The sequence below is a fragment of the Vitis riparia genome, chromosome 14 (genome assembly GCF_004353265.1).
Source record: "Vitis riparia cultivar Riparia Gloire de Montpellier isolate 1030 chromosome 14, EGFV_Vit.rip_1.0, whole genome shotgun sequence".
Lineage (NCBI taxonomy): Eukaryota > Viridiplantae > Streptophyta > Magnoliopsida > Vitales > Vitaceae > Vitis > Vitis riparia.
The window spans coordinates 6,964,139-6,986,545 of NC_048444.1; the positions used below are offsets into that span (position 1 = coordinate 6,964,139).

The following is a 22,407-nucleotide window of genomic DNA, read 5'->3' on the forward strand; positions in this document are numbered from 1 at the left end:
TTTTCAATTCGAGATCAAACATTTATACCCTCAGTTAATGTGATCTAACTAAGGCCCAAGTCCAACCCAAGGCACTCTAAGGTTCAAGTCCAAATTGAAGATACGCAAAAATCCAGGCCTAACCCACTACACACCAAGGTCTCAACATATTAAACTCCAAGCTGACACATCAATGTCTAAGCCCAAGCCAAGACATGCCAAGGTCTAATCCGAGTTAAGACTAAATCAAATTTATTATAAGAAGAATTTTAGTACCTTGTTCCTAAAATTAACAAATTTTCAATTTGACTACAAGTTTTTATTTTTATTTTTTTACAAAAAATTGTATTCAATATAATAATAATAATTAAAAAAAATGTTGCCTAGATATTTTTATATTTAAATATTAACTATCTTTAAAGTATTTTTAACAAAAACATTATTTAGGGTCTGCCATACCTTCTCTTTTTGACCAATCAAAATATGACACATGTAAAGCTTACATGAATAAAAAATTGAAAAACACCAATACTACAAGTTACCAACCGGTTAACCATGTATTTTAAAAGGAAGCAATCTCATACACCTAACATTTAAATTATCTTTACAACAACCAATTATATTATTCAACAAATTATTTTATAAAAGTTGTAAAATATTTAAAATTTTCTAAAAATAAAATTTTGTAAAATAAAAGTTTCCACTTATTTTATGATATAAAGTTATAACATTAGGACGTTGTGAAAAAATCATTTATAAATAAATTAAAATAAGTATTTATTGTTAAAAAAATTTATAGTGATCAATCGATTACTAATTGAAAATTGTATTAATAATTTTTTTATTTATTATAATTTTAATTTTTTTTATGGAGAGGTTGGGACGAAATATTGAAAGTATTTAAAAAAAATTAAAATGAGATAAACATGTAAAATTTTTAGAGTGCGGAGAATGTAAGAAGGATAAAAAAATGTAAAGATTGTATGAGTGTCTTCCATTTTTTTATTTAACTTTAATATGTTTTTTTTTTCAAATATTTCATTAATTGTAACTCAATAAAGGTATTTTATTGTTATTTGAAAAAAAAAATCTTAAAATTAAAAAAAAAATATATATATATATAAAGGGTGCGAGAAATATGGGAAATGGTACCAAGAATGTGAGACCCTCTCTAATTTTGAAGCTTGGTACTTATAAAACTATTTTGTTCATAATTTTCATCATTGTAAGTGTAACTAGTAGGAATAAAGTATATTATTGATATTTGAAGAGGAGAAAAAATTCTTAAAATTAAAAAAAGATAGAATAGTTTGTAGGGTAAAAAGAATGTGGGGAATGATAAGAAGAATAAGATGAATCCTTATATTCTTAGTACTCTTTCCCACATTCTTTGCATTCTCTTCAATTTTGATATTTTTGCCTTTTAAATTTATTTTTGTTCATAATTTTTATCAATTATAAGTGTAAGTAGTATGAATAAACAATATTAGAATGAGAAAAATTCTTAAAATTAAAAAAAAAATGAAAATTTTGAAAGGAAGAAGAATATGAAGATTCTTCACATTTTTTGTGTCATTCCTCATAATCCTTACCCTTTCCAATTTTGAAGTTTTTTACTTCTAAACTTTTTTTGTTTATAATTTTCATCAATTGCAAAATGTAACTAGTATAAATAAACAATATTAAAGCTATTTGAAGTGGAGAAAAAGAATTCTTAAAATAAAAAAAATAAAAAAATGAAAATTTTAGAGGTTACAAAGAGTATGGGAAGTGTATGAAGAAGGTGAAGATTTTCACATTTTTCATACTCTTCTCTCACATTCTTCGTATCATATCCAAAATTTTAGTGTTTTATTTTTTAAAAAGAAAAATTAGAATATTTTTTTATCATTTATAAGCCTAATTAATTTGGATAAACAATATTATATCATTTTCAAGTGGAAAAAGAAATTCTTAAAATTAAAAAAAAATGTAAAATATCTAGGATAGAAAGAATGTGGGGAAGGGTATGAAAATTTTAAGGATTCCTCGTATTGTTTATACTCTTACATTCTTTGTACCCTCAAAAAAAATTTAAAAATTGAAAAAAGTGTAAAATATCAAGTGTACATAGGATGTCGGAATGGTATAAATATTGTAAAGATTCCTCACATTATTCATATTTTTCCACACATTTTTCGTACCATCTCCAATTCTTTTAGTATTTTAATTTTTTAAGAATTTTTTTTATCATTAATAAGTCTTAATTAGTATGGATAAACAATATTATTGTATTTCTAAATAATAAAAAATCTTAAATTTTAAAAAAGTATGAAATATATGAAGAATGCATACCTTTCTCACATTTATGATACCCTCCACAATTTTTTAGTGTTTAATTTTTTATTTTTTATTTTTACATAATTTCCACCCTAAGTGTATATTGGTGTTTTTAAATTTCAGTGAGTGAATTTGAATTTTTAATAATTTGTTAAAAATAAAACAATGTGAATGATATGTGATGAAATTTTTATTTTTATTAAGTAAATATGTTTTATAAATTTTATATCATTTTTATTTTTATTTTTATCCAATTCTATTTTTTATCTCAATATTTATGTGTTATTTATTTCATTCCTATCCATTATCCATTTAAAACTAATCATTCCTATTCATATATTATTTATTTTATATAAACTCAAATAACTATTATCCATTACATTTAATTATAAATTATGTATTATCCATTTAAATCCACCCTTTTAGAATCAAACATCATATTTTAATTAAACAAAATTTAAATTTAATGAAAATCATTTAATAACAACCGGTTACTCCCTTAACCGGTCATATCTTTTTTTTTTTCTTTTTTCAAATTTAAAATGGATGGTCAAGATCTAATCTTGGATTTCCGACGGATAAAAAAAAGTTTCGGTACAGTACCGCATTCGGTACTGTAGAATTTTCCTTAACAAAGTCTACCAAATTAAAATGACTTCCTTCCAATGGACCTCTACGCGTTTTTGCAGGTTTCTTATAAAAGGCCCGATAAATCCAAGAAAGTAGAGGAATTCCAGTGGCCAGTCACCAGTTGCAGATTGGCTATGTCCTCCACTTCCCCCACAGCCTCAACTACGGATCCAGCTGAACGGTCTCGGCGTTCGCTTGTGTTGCTCTGATCCTTTCACCTTCGACTTCCTACTTCCATCTTTACTGCCAGACTGCCAGTACCAATCCTACGCACCGTCTGAAACATCAGCACTCCTTATTTCATCACACCCGGCTGAGACCCAGCTGATCCCTTTATTTTCGGTTTCATCAAATTAATGAGTTTGGATCAAATCAATCCCATGCTCACCTTGGCTGTCTATCTTTCTTCCTTCTTTCTTCAATTCCTCATCTCCATGGCCGGGGATGAGTCTCCGCCTTATAGGCCCACTGATAATATTCTCCTCGACTGCGGCTCATCCATCAACACAATGTCTCCTGATGGCAGGACTTGGCAAGGCGATCAAGGGTCAAAATTCTCTGGAACTTCTGATGTTCAAAACTCATCCTCATCATCCAAAGCTTTCCGGCAAGACCCCTCGGTCGACCAAGTTCCATACATGACCGCTCGTATCTTTAACTCCTCGTTCACATACAGCTTCCCTGTTTCAGCCGGACCCAAGTTTGTCCGCTTCTACTTCTACCCAACTGCGTACTCTGGCCATAATGAATCCGAGTTCTTCTTCTCCGTCACATCAGGGGTGTACACCCTCCTAAGCAACTTCAGCGCTTCTCTTACAGTTGCTCCTATGGGGTCCGGAGTATCTTCCCTTGTTAAAGAATTTTCCATCAACGCGTGGGACAACCAAATACTCAATATAACCTTCTCTCCATCCCCAAACTCCTGGGCCTTCGTTAATGGTATTGAAGTCGTTTCCATGCCAAATCATCTCTACGGACAAATTGACCTTAAATTGGTTTCCGCGGTTGAGCCATTTGACATGGATAACTACACAGCCCTTGAAACTGTTTATCGTTTAAATGTTGGTGGCAATCATATCCCGGCGGAAGCAGACAGTGGAATGTTTCGGTCCTGGAGTCAGGATGACTCTTACATATACGGAGCAAATTTATGGTTGACACCCCACCGGGATATCCCCATACGATACACTCTGAGGACACCGCGTTATATTGCACCCCCTACAGTCTACACCACTTCACGCACCATGACTAAACAAGATGATATAAATAAGAGAACCAACTTGACGTGGCTCTTCCCTGTGGATTCTGGGTTTTATTATCTTGTTCGGCTTCATTTCTGCGAGTTGCAATTGGAGGTAACCCGTGCAAATGAACGGGTTTTTTCTATATTTCTTAACAATCAGACAGCTGAAGAAGAAATGGACGTCATCGCTAGGAGTGGTGGCACAGGATATCCAATTTATCAAGATTATGTTGTTTCTTTGTTATCCGATGGCAGCCGAAGGAAGCAGGATCTGTGGCTCGCTTTACATCCTAATGCGGATGGCTTGTATGCTAACGCAATATTAAATGGATTAGAGATGTTCAAGTTAAATAATTCCGACGGTAGTCTCGCAGGACTCAATCCTGATCCGGTACTAAATCCTCCTCCCTCGGAACAGCACCCAAACTCCCCGGTAAAGCCCAACAATAGGGCGCCACTGGTGCTGATAACAGTCATTGTAGCTGCGGTCGGCGGAGTAGTCGCACTCTCTCTTCTCTGGTTCTTGATTCTCCGACCGCGGATGAGAGTGAAACACGTTGGTGGCATCAGTCGGGCAAAGTCATCTTGGGTCCCATTTTCCTACACGACAAGATCCACAACCACCAACGGCTCGTCACTACCGGCCGATATCTGCCGCCACTTCTCCCTTGCCCAGATTAAAGACGCCACATGCAACTTCAACAAGAACTTCATCATCGGCGAGGGAGGTTTCGGAAACGTTTACAAAGGCTTCATCAAAGGCGGCTCCACCACGGTTGCGGTTAAACGGCTGAATCCATCATCAAAACAAGGTGCCCGCGAATTCGAAACAGAGATCAGAATGCTGTCCAAGCTCCGCCACATCCATCTCGTGTCTCTGATAGGTTACTGTGATGAAGAAGGAGAGATGATCCTTGTCTACGATTACATGGCTCGTGGCACTCTCCGTGATCATCTTTATAAAACAAAAAACCCTCCACTCCCATGGAAGCAACGCCTTCAAGTCTGCATTGGGGCGGCGCGTGGATTGCACTACCTTCACACAGGCGCGAAGCATACAATCATTCACCGGGACGTCAAATCCACCAATATCCTGTTAGACGAGAAATGGGTGGCCAAGGTTTCGGATTTCGGGTTGTCTAGAGTAGGCCCCACGAGTGTGACCCAGACCCACGTCAGCACAGCAGTGAAGGGCAGTTTCGGGTACGTGGATCCAGAGTATTTCCGGTTGCGGCAATTGACGGAGAAGTCTGACGTGTACTCGTTCGGAGTGGTGCTGTTTGAAGTGTTATGCGGAAGGCCGGCGGTGATCCCCGGTGCTCCAAAAGAGCAGGTGAGTGTAGCAGAGTGGGGCCGGAGATCTTGTCGGAAAGGAGCCCTTGATCGGATCATTGACCAAAATCTGAGGGACGAGGTTGCGCCAGAGTGTTTGAAAAAGTTTGGGGAGATCGCTGATAGCTGCGTGCGTAACGAGGGAATCGAACGGCCAGCAATGAGCGATGTGGTGTGGGCCCTTGAGTTTGCACTGCAGCTCCAGGAGACTGCGGAGAGGAACGCCCAAATCAACAGTGGAGATGAGGTGTTTATGGGTCGGGTTGGAGTCAAACCGGACGGATCACAACCGAGCGCATCCGCTGTGACACGTGGAGGAGCCACCACTAGTGATAACGATGACCTGTTCTCGGTGTCAAGCTCAAGGAGTACCGTCACATCTGGAGTGAGCACTAGTGGAAAGAGCGCCCCCAGTAATGATCACGACGGTTCGGTGTTCTCTGAGATAAACAATCCAAAGGGACGGTGAGATCAGCCTCTTCAGGTCATGCTCATGGATCCCACGGCAGAGAAGACCAGGTCAAGAAAAGGCATCAGAGTCACGTCGTAGAGTAGAGTAGCTTCTACCCGTCTTTTTGTTGACTTAAAAGTTAATAGGATATAGACTAGCGAAGTCGCTGTGTGAACGCCGATGGTCCTTCCTTTCACGCGGATGAGAAAATGGCACGGGGGACCACAGTGGGTGGCTGCTATTAAAGTGGAGGTTCAAATAATTCACATTAAAAAGGAAGCGGATTGAAAGCGACAACGCAAGCTCATTTTATGGCGTATTAAAAAGAAAAAGGTAATCCCTACTTTGTTAAAGTTGGCTAATTTTCTAAAGATGCTTTAGGGGATTGGGAAAAGTAGAAGAAAATTTCATGTGATATGCTGGTATTTTCATGTAATGAAGTTCTATTTTCTCTTTTTTAATTTTCTAGAAAAACAAAAAGGATTGAGGTGAATTTGGTGGTTGAAAATATAGATAAGAGATTCTATGTAAATAATAATAAAAAGTTTCAGGATAGCAACAATTTCTCACAAAAAAAAATAAAAGGGTATGATAATTTGAAAGTTAAAATATTTTTTTTTTAAAAAAACTTTATACAAGAATATATTATAAATTGTACATAGAAATTAATAAAAAAAAATATTCTAAAATTAACGAGAATTAAGAAAAATAAATATTATCTTTAAAATTAAAAGAATCAAATATTATTAATATTTAATTATTCTTTATTTTAAATATATTGATATGAGTTAACTCTTATCATTATGCACTGATTTTGTGTATCAGTTTTATTATTTCTTTTTGGATCCTACCATTTGTGTCATCTTTTATTTTTATTTTTTGCTTAATATACCACTTCATGTTACAGTGGAAATAAATATAAATGTCTAACTTGTCCGAAGACATCATTGACAAAGACTTATTTATTTATTTATTGAGAATTGGAACACGTAAGAAGGGTGAAGTCTCTTCTCTTCGTCAACCATTTCAACCATGATTTTGTTATTCAAATAAAAACTTTTGTAAAAACGTTCCCTCCTCCTTTTTGGTAGTGATTGATTGTCAATGTCATTGAAGAATGAACTCCAACCGGGGGTGGGCAACATATGAAACTTACTTTAAGGGTTGCAAAACTACAGCAAACTACTTATATAACCTAGTGGTAGGAAGTTAGTTTTCTCAAAATTTTGGGTACTATTTGGCTCCCCCATCATAGTAAGCATAATAAATGAAAAAAAAATACATTTAACTATAAAATCATATACTTTGTCTTGATATAAAATTAGCTTAATTGAATCAACCTAGAACATTAATGGAAGACTTGGATAGTAATGTTATATTACCTTTTTTTTCAAGAGGAAGACATGGTTGGTGAGAGTATGTCAATCCTCTCCTACCTTTTGATATTATCTACCTATGATATTATGAAATGTAGGAAATGTTTGATAATTGATTATGGTAATTCTTTTTAAAAAAATTTATATAAGAAAGTTTGGTAAGCTATACAAAGAAACGAATAATAAATATCCTATAATTGATTCCTATCATTATTCGTTTGATTTTGTGCATCTCATTCATTATTTTCTTTTGAGCATTGTCATTTTTTTTCCTTAATAAAAAATTTTAAAAATGGAAAATTAGAAATATATATATATATTTGAAAATTTATAATGGTGTGTACCCTATATTTGGAAAACTCGCTTTTTATTTTGAAAAATATTTATTTTTTTAGAAAATGACATTTATTTTTGTTTTATTTTTAAATGGTAAACAAAATAAGGAAGAAAACTTGACTCCTTATTTTTGAAGTCGTCACTTATTTTTGTTTTATTTTTAAATGGTAAACAAAATAAGAAAGAAAATCTTGACTCTTTATTTGGAAAAGGTGGCCCATGAAAAACCAAATCTTGGTCCAGGGGTCAGGTTACTTATTGGGAAGGTACTGTAAAAACCGTAACACCCCTTTAAGCCCCTAAAAATGTGTCTCTACTAAATAAGGCGAGACAATCACGACACAATTGATAAGAAAATCAATAGATACCAATGAAATGATCAAATAATAAAACAAATCACGCGTAAGAGACTCTTGACTGTAATAGTACGCTATCATGAAAACGGGGTTGGCTCAAGTATGAAATCATCACATGCATATCAAAGAGTATGACAAAGATCAAGCAAAATTCATTAAGTATAACAATAGACAATCACAAGAGAAAACTCATATGTGGGGCCCCCACTAAAGCCTAATTGATTTTGCATAAATTAATATCACAAATTCTATTATTTTGGAATTATGAAAAATTTATTCATGCTTATTAAAATAAAAATCAAGGAAAACAAAAAATTATTTGAAAATCAAAGAAAATTTATGATTTAAAAAATATTTTAAAAATGGCGCGAAATTAAAATTATTTGAAAGAAAATTGGAGCTTTGAAAATTGAAATCTTTTAAAAATTACATTTAAAGAATGGAATAAAAAAATATTTGAAAATTGGAATCTCGAAAATTATTTGAAAAGTGGGGTTTTGAAAATTAAATTTAAGAATTGGAATTTTGAAAGTTAAATTTAAAAGAAATTGGAATTTTGAAGATTATTTGAGAATTAGAATTTTGGAAATTAAATTTGAAAGAAATTGGAGTTTTGAAAAATAATTGAGAGTTGAAATTTTGAAAATTAAATTTAAGAATTGGGGTTTTGGAAATTAAATTTGAAAGAAATTAAAATTTTAAAAATATTTGAGAATTAAATTTAGGAATTGGAGTTTTAAAAAATGAGTTGAAAATCGGAATTTTTAACCATTATTCTGGAATGGAATTTTTATAAAATTAGTAGAGTAGCTTCTACCCGTCTTTTTGTTGACTTAAAAGTCAATAGGATATAGACAAGCGAAGTCGCTGTGTGAATGCCGATGGTCCATCCTTTCACGCGGATGAGAAAATGGGATGGGTGGCTGCTATGAAAGACGTTGAATAGGAAAATGAGAGGAAGTGGATTGAAAGCGACAAAGCAAGCTCATTTTATGGCGTATAAAAAAAGAAAAAGAAAAAGAAAAAGGTAATCCCTACTTTCTTAAAGTTGGCCAATTTTCTAAAGATGCTTTAGGGGATTGGGAATGTAATATGCTGGTATTTTCAGGTAATGAAGTTCTATTTTTTCTTATTTAATTTTCTAGAAAAACAAAAAGGATTGAGGTGAATTTGGTGGTTGAAAATATAGATAAGAGATTCTATGTAAATAATAATAAAAAGTTTCAGGATAGCAACAATTTCTCACAAAAAAAAGGGTATGATAATTTGAAAATTAAAATATTTTTTTTATAAAAAAAAACTTTATACAAGAATATATTATAAATTATACATAGAAATTAATATAAAAAAATATTCTAAATTAACGAAAATTAAGAAAAATAAATATTATCTTTAAAATTGAAAGAATCAAATATTATTAATATTTAATTATTCTTTATTTTAAATATATTGATAGGAGTTAATTCTTATCATTATGCACTGATTTTGTACATCTTCTTCATGATTTTATGTATCTGTTTTATTATTTCATTTTGGATCCTACCATTTGGGCAAAACTATAGCAAACTACTTATATAACCTAGTGGTAGTAAGTTAGTTTTCTCAAAATTTTGGGTACTGTTTGGCTCCCCCATTATAGTAAGCATAATAAATGAAAAAAAAAAAATACATTTAACTAAAGTCATAAGTAAATTGGTGTACTTTGTCTTGATTTATAATTAGTTTAATTGAATCAACCTAGAACATTAATGGAAGACTTGGATATTAATGTTATTACCTTTTTTTCCAAGAGGAAGACATGGTTGGTGAGACTAGGTCAACCCTACTATGACATTTGACCTTTTTTGGAGAAGGCTTAAGTTCGAGCATATCCTCTCCTACCTTTTGATATTATCTACTATGATACTATGAAATGTTTGATAATTGGTTATGGTAATTCTTTTTAAAATTTTGTATAAGAATGTTTGGTAAATTATACAAAGAAAAGAATAATAAATATCTTATAATTAAAGAAAATAAATATTGTTTCCTACATTAAAAAGAATAAAATATTTTTAATATTTAATTGTTGAAATATTGACTAGAATGGATTCCTATTCGTTTGATTTTGTGCATCTCCTTCGTTTATTTTCTTCTGAGCATTGTCATTTTGTGTCTTCTTTTTTTTCTTAATAAAAAAATTTTTAAAAATGGAAAATTGGAAAAAAAAAATGGAATAAAATATAATAGGATCAAAATATTTGAAAATTTTTTATGGTTTTTTCTTTTTCATTCCAAAAATATTTAAATAAGTTTTATTTTATTTTAAGGGATTGATAATTGTTATTTTGAGATACTAATTAAAGTATCCTTATTTTACCATTTTTATAAATTTTAAAACTTAAATCGATTCAATCTCAAAAACTATTAAAATAATAATAAAAAATCTAACTTTTTTTTTTAATTAATGAAAATGATAAAAAAATATATATATGATAAAATTATTTCAAATTTTTATTTTTTGAAATTCTTAATTCTTTACTTTAAAATATGAATAACGTTATAAAGGATTGAAGCTATATTTTATTTTTCTTTCATTGTAATTTTTATATTTCCTTTCCCTTAAAGTTATTGTATTAAAATTTATTTCAAAGTAGTAATGCTTAAAAAAGAAATTCATCATGTATATCTATAACTAAAGGTGTGATAATATAGGGAAAAAGACTTATTATTGAGGAAAAAAGATTTAAGATTGAAGAGTTTTAGCGTGTCTCTCACTTCTACTCTACTCTTTGGCTCTTGACTCACCTTCTAAATTTCTATTTACAAAACCTTTCGATATTTACCTTTTAGAGAAGTCTTGATCATCTTTTGAGAAAGTAGAGCATCACAAAGATTAGAAACAAAAAAAAAAAAAAAATGTGAATAAGGTATTAAGATATAAACATTATGACATGGTTACAAAAATGTAACAAGAGTTCAAAGTAATAAGTGTCCAAAGAATATGATTGAGGTGCAAAAGTGCATCAATTGCCATCTAAGTAAAAGTAATATGATTTAGGTAAAGTTTGAAATATCGGTAAATACGGATATATCAGTATTTGAATTTTACGAATATATCGAAAATATCAATCGAATAAAATAATTCAAAATTCTGAAAATGCTTAAAAAAACTTTTTAAAAAATGATAAAATAAGTAAGAATACATATATTAAAGTTATTTTTTTAAGTATAATTGACATAAGTATAATTAAAAATAGTATTTATCAATTTTTTTAATAAAAAATTAGATTAAATTCCTTAATAAATTTATATTCATTTGTTTTAAAAATTAAAAAATATTTTTATTAAAACATTTTTATTACATTTTAAATAAAAAATTAAATTGATTTGTATAAAATATTTTATTTCTAAAATTTTATAATGGTGACAACTTTTTATATTTGCATTAATTTATTTAAATAATTAAAATTATTAATAATTTATCTTGTCAAATTTATTTTAATTTATAAAATATTAGGACTTCATTAATATTTTTTATATTGTAGCAATTTTTGAGTAAAATGATATTTTTAATATTTTAAAATTAAAAGGATAAAAAAAAAATTAAGAGCGAAGTGATAGTAATTTTTTAAAATATGATTAATGAGATAAATATGAAAAGTAGTTAAAAATAAAATGATAATATAAATTTAAAATAAATAATAAATTAAAAATTAATGAATAATTAAAAAATATTATATATATTTTAAAATATTATTGGTGGGCAATTTCGTTTTGACCATCGCATTTTTCGTTGATCATTTGGTGAAAAAAATCGAGATTTATATATGAATAATTTGGCCAAGTTACATATATTTTAACTTAAGTACAAAATATATGATTAAAGTATTAAGGTATACTTTACAAAATATAATTTGACTACAAAAAATGTAAATAAAGTGCAAAGAATGTGACCTAGTATGGAAAAAGTGATTTAGGTACTTAAGGCTTAAAAAAAAATTAGACACGAAGAATATGACTTAAAGTAGTTATATATGGAAAAGTAACCTAAATAATAAGGTATGAAAAAGGTAACCTAGGTACTAAAATACGAATAATGTGATTGATAAAGAATGCAATCCCAGAATAAAGAAAAAAAAAACATCTTAAGTATTAAAGTACAAAGAATGTGACTTAAATACGAAAAATGTAACTAAGTTATTAAAGTACGCAAAAAGTGACCTAAGTACTAAAAGTGCAAAAAAATGTGACCTATATATAAAGAGTATGACCTATTTACTAGGGTACAAATAAAGTGACATAGGTAATTAATTATGAATAATTTGACCTTAATATGAAGAATGTAACCTCAATGCACAAGAAGTATCTTGAATATAAGGTACAAATAATGTGATTTAAATACGAAGAATGTAACCTAGTTATTAAGGTACAACAAAAGTGATTTAAGTACTAAGATACGGAAAATGTGACCTATGACCTATATACGAAGAATATGACCTATTGAGGTAGTTAGGTACGAAAAATATAACCTAAATAATAAGAATGTAACCTAGGTAGGTACCAAAAAAGTGATTTAGGTACTAAGATATGAATAATGTGACTTAGGTACAAAGAATACGACCTAAGTACTAAAGTATGAAAAATATGATTATGGACCTGTATTTTTTACGTGTATCCTCACTTGATAGCGAGATTTGCTTTTTAATGAAAATTTTATTTTTATAAAGATTGAAATTACCACTTATGTTTATTTATTTATTTTAAAGGGAGAATAAAATAATAAATAAAATCCAAAAGTATGTCTTTAAAAACCTAAGTTTAAATTTGAGGGTCAAGTTACCTATCGAAAATGTACTATAAATGTTGTACCCCTCTAAACCCTAAAACAAGTCCCTACTAACTAATTGGATGTAAGTATGACAATTAGTTGATAAATTAGGGATATCACAAGATAACAAAAAAAATTATATCTAAAGCCTAACAAGATGCTATTCAATCTAAAACAAGTATACCAAAGGATTCAAACATATAAAAAGAAAAGAAAAACATACCTCAACTACAACCTAAAGTGCTTTCATGAAGACATTGAGGTTAGTTCAGATAATATGACATACAACATGCATATTATTCCATTCAAGAAATCAAGCAATGACTATGCGCAATCAGACCTTAGAATGTTCACACTCAAAGTATGTATATTTACATAATTAAAGAGATAAAATGTGTAAGGAGCGTACCTTGATAGCATACATAACTTACAATGCACTTGTATAAGAATTGAAAGGGTTAGCTCACTACTAGTGATAATAAGCAAAACAATTATGATAACAAATAACTATGTTAACCAATCCTATATACACATGGCACGTATACAACTTAAATAAAGTGGCAAGAATTCAACAAGTTTGAATGATAAAAAGATATCTAAACTAAAAGATGTAGATTTTTCAGCATGCATGCAATCACAAAGCAAGTCCTCTTAATTTATAAAAAAAAAATAGTTTGGGGTATAAAGAAGCATTTACTAGCACATATGACGCATCTACAACTCATCATTAATGTTAAATTATTTTACATGGGAACTAGAAATGCCAAAATTAGTGACTTAGTAAAAGCACCTAGTAAATGATCAGAACAGTTAGATTTATTAGAAAAATCCTAAATAAATATCTAAAAGTATTATTTCATTATGATAAAAATTAGGTAACATCCTTATTATGTCTATATTATAATACAAAAGTCAAAATCATGTGATGAGATACCAATTAACACCACATTAAATGAAAAATTAAACACTACACAGGATTACCAACATACAATTAGAATAGAAGGCCTCATAAAACAAATCCTAAAAAAATATCTAAAAGGAGAATTTTACTATTAAAAAATAAAATAAAAATTGAGGAGTCTTTCCTATGTGTCTAGATTACCACCCAAGTGGCCAAACAATTTATTAAGACCCCATTAGTCCCAGTTTTCAAAAATCTCCAAATGGTTCAAGATGGGATAAAATCCTATCTTATCCAGATGTGTGATAAGATCCTACCAAAAATCATACAATATTTTCAATGTGTCTAATTTACATAGAAAATAATGGCAAGGCAACTGTACACATGGATCATTTTTAAATTCAACCAAATATCCCCTTTGTTCAAAATCAAATCAGTGTAATAGGTGTGAAAGAGGAAAAATGTTTCTCAGGGAGTTGGTTTTTAATGAAACAAGAAACTAAAATTAACTTTGAGAAGTCTAGAATAAAGAAAAAAATACAAACAATTTTATAAAGTCAAAAAATAATTTAAATTTATAAAAACAATTTAGATGTCCAGAACTAGGTGAAAATTGAACCTACTAAAATATTAGTTCATATATCCTATTTGAAATTTGATTTTTGACTCAAATAAAATTCTAAAAACATATTTGAGGGGTCTACAATACCATACAATCACAAGAAAAATTTTAGAAGCATACTAAGTAAGTCAAATCAAATTTTTATTATAAAGGCACGGTAAACCAAATCCAATATGCAACCCCATGATCTTCTATATTCAATATGTAGCCTCGTGATTCCCTTTAAAATCGATTTGATAGCCCTTCCTTATCCATGCGCGACTACCTCTCTTTCTAAAAATCCTCAAACCATGAACCATCATCCTCTCCAAGCTATGTCAATCTCCAATATCATGAATATCTCCTAGAATTTACATTTCCTTGAACTCTCAAACATGGTCTTTCAAGAGTCCTACCAAAAATCAAAAGAGTCCAATTAGTCTTTCAAGTATTCCAAAATAAAGTCATGCACATGTCATACAACATCCCATGAAGGTGGTATGAACTAAACATCCCCATGAACATGATTATGCAATATGCTATGAACCAAATAATCATACACATACCATGCAATATATCATGAACCAAAACAAACCCATGCATATGACATGCAAGTGACATTAAATATTACCTTAACGTGCAACTAAAGAAATCTTAAAAAGAAACTAGATGAACTAAGCTAAAGTGTACTTAAAGTGGACTTAAGTGAATCTTCCTAAAGAGTAACTAAGTGAGTCTAAGTGAACTTAAGTGAGTTTAAGTGATCTTAAGTACATAAGGGAACTAAAATGAGCTATTAGTGAGTTTAAGTGAAAGTTACCTAAAATAAACCTAACTGAGTTGAAGTGAAACTAAGTGAACTTACCTAAAATGTGTCTAAGTGAGCTAAAGTGAGCTAAAAGTGCTTAAATGAGTTGTTCCAAAATGCACCTAGAAATGAGATGAGTTAAAAGTGCAACTAGGATCCAATAAACTTCTAATGCACTTAAATGGACTATCCTAAAGTGCTCCCTAGTGAAGAATCTTGAACTAAACTTGAGGGGCTGTTAAGGTTACAATGAGGATCTAGATAAATCCTTCAACAAATGATCTCCAAATTTGGCTCAAAAGAGTAAGTCATATGAGTGACAATCGGTTGCCAAGGGATGACTATAAGGCAAATAGGAAGCATAGGAAAACACCTAGCATTGCATGTGTCAAGAGGACAAAAAAAAGGGTCTACAATGACCTAGGTACTAAGTTACAAAAAAAAAAAAATCATCCACATACAAGCACACAATAAGATTGTCACCTTGAAAATTAGATTTGATATGTAAAGTGTGTAGATAATGACATCTCTAAATCCATTTTTAGCAAATAGGAATCAATGCATATAAACCATCCTTACAACGCATATAGAATATAAGATCTACACTATAATGAAACTTAGGTCATTGAACGAGGATACAAACGACTAAGGTGTAAAAATATTTAAAAAAAAATTATAGTAGAGTATGAATAATAAGACTTAAAAACATATACATGATATTACCTAAGTTATGGCGTCTTTTCAATAAATACCAAAAAGGTATGTTTTTGTATTGTAATCTCACATTCCATTTTGTGATTTTCTTAATTATTTTTGTTACTTAAAGTTTTATACATATATTAGAAAAATAAAACAAGATGTACATTAAACGTTCATTTGTATACTCTTCATATTTTCTATTTTAATAATAAAAAAATAGTATTAATTTTTATATAAAATATCTAAATTCTTAAAGATTTATGTTGAAAAAGTAATTTTATTTTTAACTCTTAAGAATATAAGGTAAGTTTATGTTTTTAATATAAGAGTTTTTATTTTTATATTGAAATTTTTATTTTTAAAAATAAAAATTATATCGAAGCGAAAACTAAATAGGCTATTTTTGTTGATGATTGTCATTCCTCTTCCTCTACCAATTGATCACATCTTTGGGACAATGTGGGCTAGAGGCTGTCTCCAAATTTGGTTAATTATAAGGGCATTTGCCCGTTCAATTGTCTAGTAGCTCCTTACAGCATGTTTAGTATGTTGCACAATCATGACAAGCTAAGGGCATTTCCCTTTTATATGCTCCTAATCATAGATTTCAAAAATCCAATCTAATTCTCTACTACAATGGATAGCATAATTTCCATTTATATAAAATTCGAATAAGAGCTTGGCCCTTATTCCGTGAGGTTTGGGCCCCCTCATATTTAAGCAGCCCAACATCATTTGAGGCCTCTTTTCCGAAAGTTTTGGGCCCTCACATGTTTCAGATAGCCCAACAACATTTGAGCCCGTTTACCCTCCTCTTTAGGTCATCGTGAAAGTGGTAGAGCAGCCGTCCCAAGCGTGAACGACGTCGTTCCGAAGATGAGCAGCCGGCGCGGCCCCCCCAAGCATCAGAACGCCTATGCCTGGATACCTAACTCCGGTCACAAGAAAAACGAAACCGTACACTTTCTCTCTCTATCTGAAGCTTTCTCTCTCTACACAAATACATTCTTATAATGAATAATTGATTGTAGGAAGTGGGAGGGAAGCTAAGGCCCTACTCGGAGATCACCGGCGTCTGTGCTCGCTGCAAGGAACAGATCGAATGGAAGCGGAGGTACGGAAAATACAAGCCTCTCATCGAGCCTGCCAAATGGTGTGAATTTCTCATATTTTCCTTTCTTTTCTTTTTCTTGTTCCATTGTGGTTGCCGTAGAAAGTCGTGTTCTTTACTGAATGCTAAGTTTAATTTTTACAGTCAGCGGTGCTCGAAGCGCGCCGTTCGTCAGGCTCACCATAAGCTCTGTTCCGGTTAGTTCCGGTTTTGTTTAGATACCTGTTTGGTTGAGGGGAAAGTATTTTCTGGGAATTTTTTTCTTTTTTTTTGGCTTTGGTACAAACGGGTGATTCATACTTGTGTAGTTCTTTTTCAGCTTGCGCCAAGGAGCAGAATGCGTGCGCCAAGTGTTGCAGCCGTGTGGATAATATAATTGGAAGGTTTGTTGTTTCATTTTGCTACTCCTATCTATCAAAGTTTATTAATGTATCTATTGTTGTTATTAATTTATGTAGCATTAATCGAATGGCGACCCTCCATGCATGATCTTATGAAATTGGACGAACAAATAATTGAAAATTGGATCATATGTAGAACAGACATCTGATGTGATTGGGAGCACTAGGTTTGGAAAAGTCCTGTGTTTCAGTGCTATTGCACAACAAATTGTAGGCTGTGTGGCCACTATAAGAAAATATTGATACCTGATATTGGTTTGATTACTGAGGTCTCGAGCAGTCTCATGTGGCATAAGTGATGGAATCGGAAACACAATTAGGTCATGTTTGAAACTCTGGAATAGAGAATGGGAATGAAAAATCAATTCCATTCCCATTCATTAATGTGTTTGCATTGTTTTAGAGAATGAGAATGAGAACAAAAAAGTCATTAGTATGGACCTCTCTTGTATGTGGTATTGTGATTCACCTCCATTTCCATTCTATTCGCATTCCTATTCCCACATACCAAACACTCTCCTATATTGTAATCAGCAAGACAATGTTTTTGGAAAAAAAATAAAAGGGAAGAATAAGAAAACAAAAGAAAAAACAGGGTCATGGGAAAAGGGAGGGAAAGAAAATGTCAGTTCTGTGCCATGGAAGTGACTCCGAATATGCTGATTGTACAAACCAAAGTATTGCAAGGACATGCATTGGTTGTTACTGCTATACTTAACCACCAGTGCCTAATCAACCACATCCTTGAAGAATAAATTGCAAAAAATTAAAGAAAATACTTAGATATTGACACAAGAGACATAAGAAATTTACATTTGGTGACAAAGGAAGCAAATGCATTACACAAGCTATCATGACTAATGGGGTAACTTAATATTTCTAATTTCTTGCCCTTTGGATAATGATTGTCCTTCTAAACCCAAAATAAATCAGAAAGATTGTGTAAGCTTTTCCATTTGGGGAATAGATTCATCATATTATTATGCTTCCCAAAATTGTGTTTTTAAATTTTTTTCTTATTTTTTAAAATTATTGTCTTGCAGAGACTGTTCTGAAGTGGAGGCTGAGCAGAAGTTACTTGAGGAGGTATGTTTAGCTATGCATATAATTAATGTAATACATAGATAGGTGCTGTTAGATACTAATGGGATTAGTGTTTTCTTGCAGGCCATAAAAAATGCTCGAGAGAGAGACAGAAGGACTTTATTACGTGCTGTAAGATGCTTGATTCAGTCTCTTGTAGCTTTTTTAGATAATTATCGTTATGTGTTGTAATATTAAGGGAACAGAACATCAATAACCCATTTCCTGAATTATTTGTTGAAATCAATAAAATATGTAAAAGTGGTGGAATTTATGATTTTTTTTTCCTCATTTTTTCTTAACTTTGGTCAAATTTTTAAAATGGCTAAATTTGCTAATTCAATTTATTTATCATGTTCTTTTGTATGTTCACTTTTTACAGTTTGTTAGGGTCTATCCAGTTAAACATAGATGTTCATTTTTTAGAACTTTTCTTTGATTAGCAATAACTGGATAAGCTGAATGCTTATCTAATTTTTATTCTTTCATTTGTATCAATGCCACCTTTTACCATGGAATAAAAATACTTGGAAGAAGGTGCAACTTTCTGTTTTCATCGATCTCATTTTCTTTTGTTGTATGACACTATAACGTGGTCAGTCTTTATCTGGTTTTATTGGTACAGATGAACAAAGGTATATCTCGTAGTTCTGCAAAAAACCCAACCAACAAAGAAGACAAGGTTGGGGAAATAAATCCAGCTGCATCACTTGGGACATGCAATGAGCCTAGCAGAGATGATTGTGAAGATAAAGATGAAGACAATGATGATGATGACGACAATGAAGATGATGAAGAGAGAGAGGGTGATTATTACAGTGAAAATGATGATGACAGAGAAAATGAAGATGATGAAAATGAGGAACAAGGTCATAATTAATAGAGGTATGAACCCTCAAGAACCTGTTTTGGTATGTGGAGTGCTTAGTAAATTAGTAATTAATTTTTTGTACTTGGACGAAAAAGATGGTTCACTTTGTTGCTTTTTGTATTAGCAATTGTGCTAAAGTATCATATTTACAGAGAAATGGGGAAACTATTGTTATTTTCATTTTTGTTTATGAATAAAGTGAAGATAAGCTGGTTCTATATAACAGCTTTGAAACTACATGTCAGTATGATTATTCTTCATGGAAACACTTAATCTGATAAATTGTAGTTCTGCTTTTGATGAATTTTGATGAAGGGGCTAGAAATCTGCTCATAAATAAGTCAAAAAAATTATTATTTATGTTCGAGTTCTCAGACACAGTTTATTCCTAATAATTATTGAGTATTGTTTTTAACAATTGTTCTTAAAATTTATACCAAAGAAAAAATGTTCTTAAAAAATTTTTTTGGAATTGTTTTTTAAAACATTCCAAAACAGGCCCAGGTCAAGTCTTTGTTTCAAGAGACATTGCTTAAGTTTTACTTGATTAAGTGCAGGAACGTTTACTTTCCCTGAAGTCGAGGATTGAAATACTGTCCAGCTAAAGGAGAGACATGAAACCAGTTATCAATATTAATGTAATTCAAAATAACAAACATCAAGAACCTTTCGCTCAAGTTTTGCGTGTCAACACAGCAATAGAAATTGTAAAATATGAGAACTAGGCACTTGGGAAAGATCAAACATGAAAGTGGAATAGTAGAACCTAAGCTCCCTTTCAGAGTCAACATCTGAAGGATTTGGCATAACCCAAGAGGGTAGTTTGTGGCAGAGCAATGCAGAAACAGAGCACCTCCAGGACATCAAAATGCCTTCCAGGAGGCTTTCTTCCCACAATGCTATGTCTACTACTCTTTATCAGCCTCCTCACAGTTATCATCTCAAATTCGAATATCCCCTACCTTCCGTTCATTTACAGCACTGCTGCCGAAATCACCAATGACCATGTTGTTTTACCTTATTCCCTCCACAGCCAGATCTTGGATTTGCAGACCCAACTGGGAGTTCTGTTAGAGCAACTGCATACTGAAAATCCAGAATCAAAAGCAGTTGCCAAATTTTCTGACCAACTTCTAGGCATAGCCATGTCCTTGGACAGGCTTGCAGATAACTTTTCAGGTCTCTACAGGAATCCTCCTACTGGTAGCACCAAAACGAGCAATGTGGATGAAGATTTTAGTGAACCTGAGGAAGGCGAAGTTGAAGAAAGATCACAGGGTGGAAAGATCTTCAATTCAGGGGAGCTTCATAACTATACTTCAACGAAACCCCACAGGCTAGGCGGGAAGAAAAACTTTCTCGACGTGGAAGCAGTCAATCCATCAATAGGCTCTGCCTGTGCCCATATGGCCTGGAACATAGACCAGTTCATGACTTACAAGATTTATGGGACCTGCCCAGATGATTGGGACATGGCTCAGAAGCTTATAGCCAGTGGATGTGATCCATTACCAAGGAGGAGATGCTTTGCAAGATCACCTCCACATTACAGTAAGCCACTTCCTATAAACTCCTCACTTTGGACTCAGCCTAGTGATGTCAACATCTTGTGGAACCACTACAAATGCAAAGACTACTCTTGCCTTGTCTCCAATGAGACACTCAACAGAAGAGGCTTCTTCAAGTGTGCTGATTGCTTTGTTTTTTCAAAACAAAGATGGGAAATTCCAAAAAATGAGTCTGTTTCAGCAGAATTCGCTGTCGATGAAGTCCTAAGCTTGAAGCCAGGGGAGATCCGAATAGGGCTGGATTTCAGTCCAACAACTGGAACATTTGCAGCAATGATGAGGGAGAGGAATGTTACCATTGCCTCTGCTACCCTCAATTTAGGAGCCCCTTTTAATGAGGTGATCGCCCTAAGAGGTCTGCTCCCTCTCTACATATCAATCGGGTCAAGACTGCCTTTCTTTGACAACACACTTGATATTGTCCATTCTACACTATTCTTGGATGGGTGGATAGGGGTGGAACTTCTGCAATTTATGCTGTTTGACTGGGATCGTGTCCTACGGCCCAAGGGGATTCTCTGGGTGGACCGTTTCTTTTGTAAAAAGGAAGACATGAAGCTGTATTTGGAGGAGTTCAACAGACTCGGCTACAGAAAGTTGATGTGGAGGGTACTGCCAAAGACAGATAAGCTTGGGGATGAGCTCTTCTTCTCTGCTGTTTTGGAAAAGCCCTTAAAGGGTTAAATTTACCAATATTTAATGAATGTAATAAGAATCCAACTGGAAAAATTGTCAGTGGATTCAATGGCTTTTCAAATACATTTACTTCAATATTTATGAGCTTAACTCCCCAGTGAATATTTCAGGAGAAGAACGAGTCTTTAGAAGACAGAAGAAGTAAGTTGCTTTGACCCTAAACTAAATCAATCAATATCAAGATCAGATCAACAAAAGTGCAGAATTCGTATCCAGCGGATGACACTATTTTGATGAACATACACTATTGACCCTAGAGGGTGAAAGAAAGGGCACAAAATCAAATATATACTCATAGAATTATACTATTTTATATTACCTCTATTATTTTTTTTGACGTCAATTTTGTATGATCTCAAAACAAAACAAAACAAAATTATTTGGCTGGATTCACCAAAGGATTAACAAAACTTAAATTTTAACATTTTTTTTCAGTGAGTAATAGAAAGGGAAATGAAAAATAGTATCCAAACAGATAAAATCTAGAGACGTAAAATTTGGCTGGATTGGATTGCTGGATTGGATTGTATCAACAATATCTGACTTATTACTTATGATATAAGAAATCCTCGAGTAAGAATGTGGTTGATGATTCTCCCAAATCAGATGGTTTGTGGGTGGAGAATAGCTTGACCCTCTCACCTAGTTAACTCTTCTTCACGGGTAAGCTGATAGAAGCTTGAAATGGAATGAAGACAAAGTCAATAATCTTTCAATACATGGATTGCAATTGCCATCAGCCATAGAAATCACCTCTTTGTCAAAACTTAAAAGAAGGGCAGGGCCAGGGTGATACACCACCACCACCACAACAAGCTTGACTCTTCTAGTAGTTT

At 32.0% G+C, this 22,407-nt stretch overlaps 3 protein-coding genes across 3 annotated transcripts; all 3 read left to right on the forward strand.

Annotated features, from left to right (window-relative positions):
* The first annotated feature begins 3,000 nt into the window (after positions 1–3,000).
* On the forward strand, positions 3,001–6,415 carry LOC117930377 (receptor-like protein kinase FERONIA). The gene has a single exon (XM_034851001.1). It carries the CDS (start codon positions 3,285–3,287, stop codon positions 5,970–5,972), a length of 2,688 nt encoding a protein of 895 aa, XP_034706892.1. The 5' UTR covers positions 3,001–3,284; the 3' UTR covers positions 5,973–6,415.
* Positions 6,416–16,684: 10,269 nt separating this feature from the next.
* Positions 16,685–19,527, forward strand: LOC117930218 (uncharacterized protein C9orf85 homolog). The gene is made up of 7 exons (XM_034850744.1): positions 16,685–16,798; positions 16,873–16,994; positions 17,097–17,149; positions 17,272–17,335; positions 18,397–18,439; positions 18,521–18,568; positions 19,062–19,527. The coding sequence occupies exons 1-7, from the start codon at positions 16,718–16,720 to the stop codon at positions 19,314–19,316; spliced, it is 666 nt and encodes a 221-aa protein (XP_034706635.1). The 5' UTR covers positions 16,685–16,717; the 3' UTR covers positions 19,317–19,527.
* Positions 19,528–20,143: 616 nt separating this feature from the next.
* Positions 20,144–21,559, forward strand: LOC117930086. The gene has a single exon (XM_034850535.1). The coding sequence runs from the start codon at positions 20,144–20,146 to the stop codon at positions 21,557–21,559; it is 1,416 nt and encodes a 471-aa protein (XP_034706426.1).
* Positions 21,560–22,407: the final 848 nt, after the last annotated feature.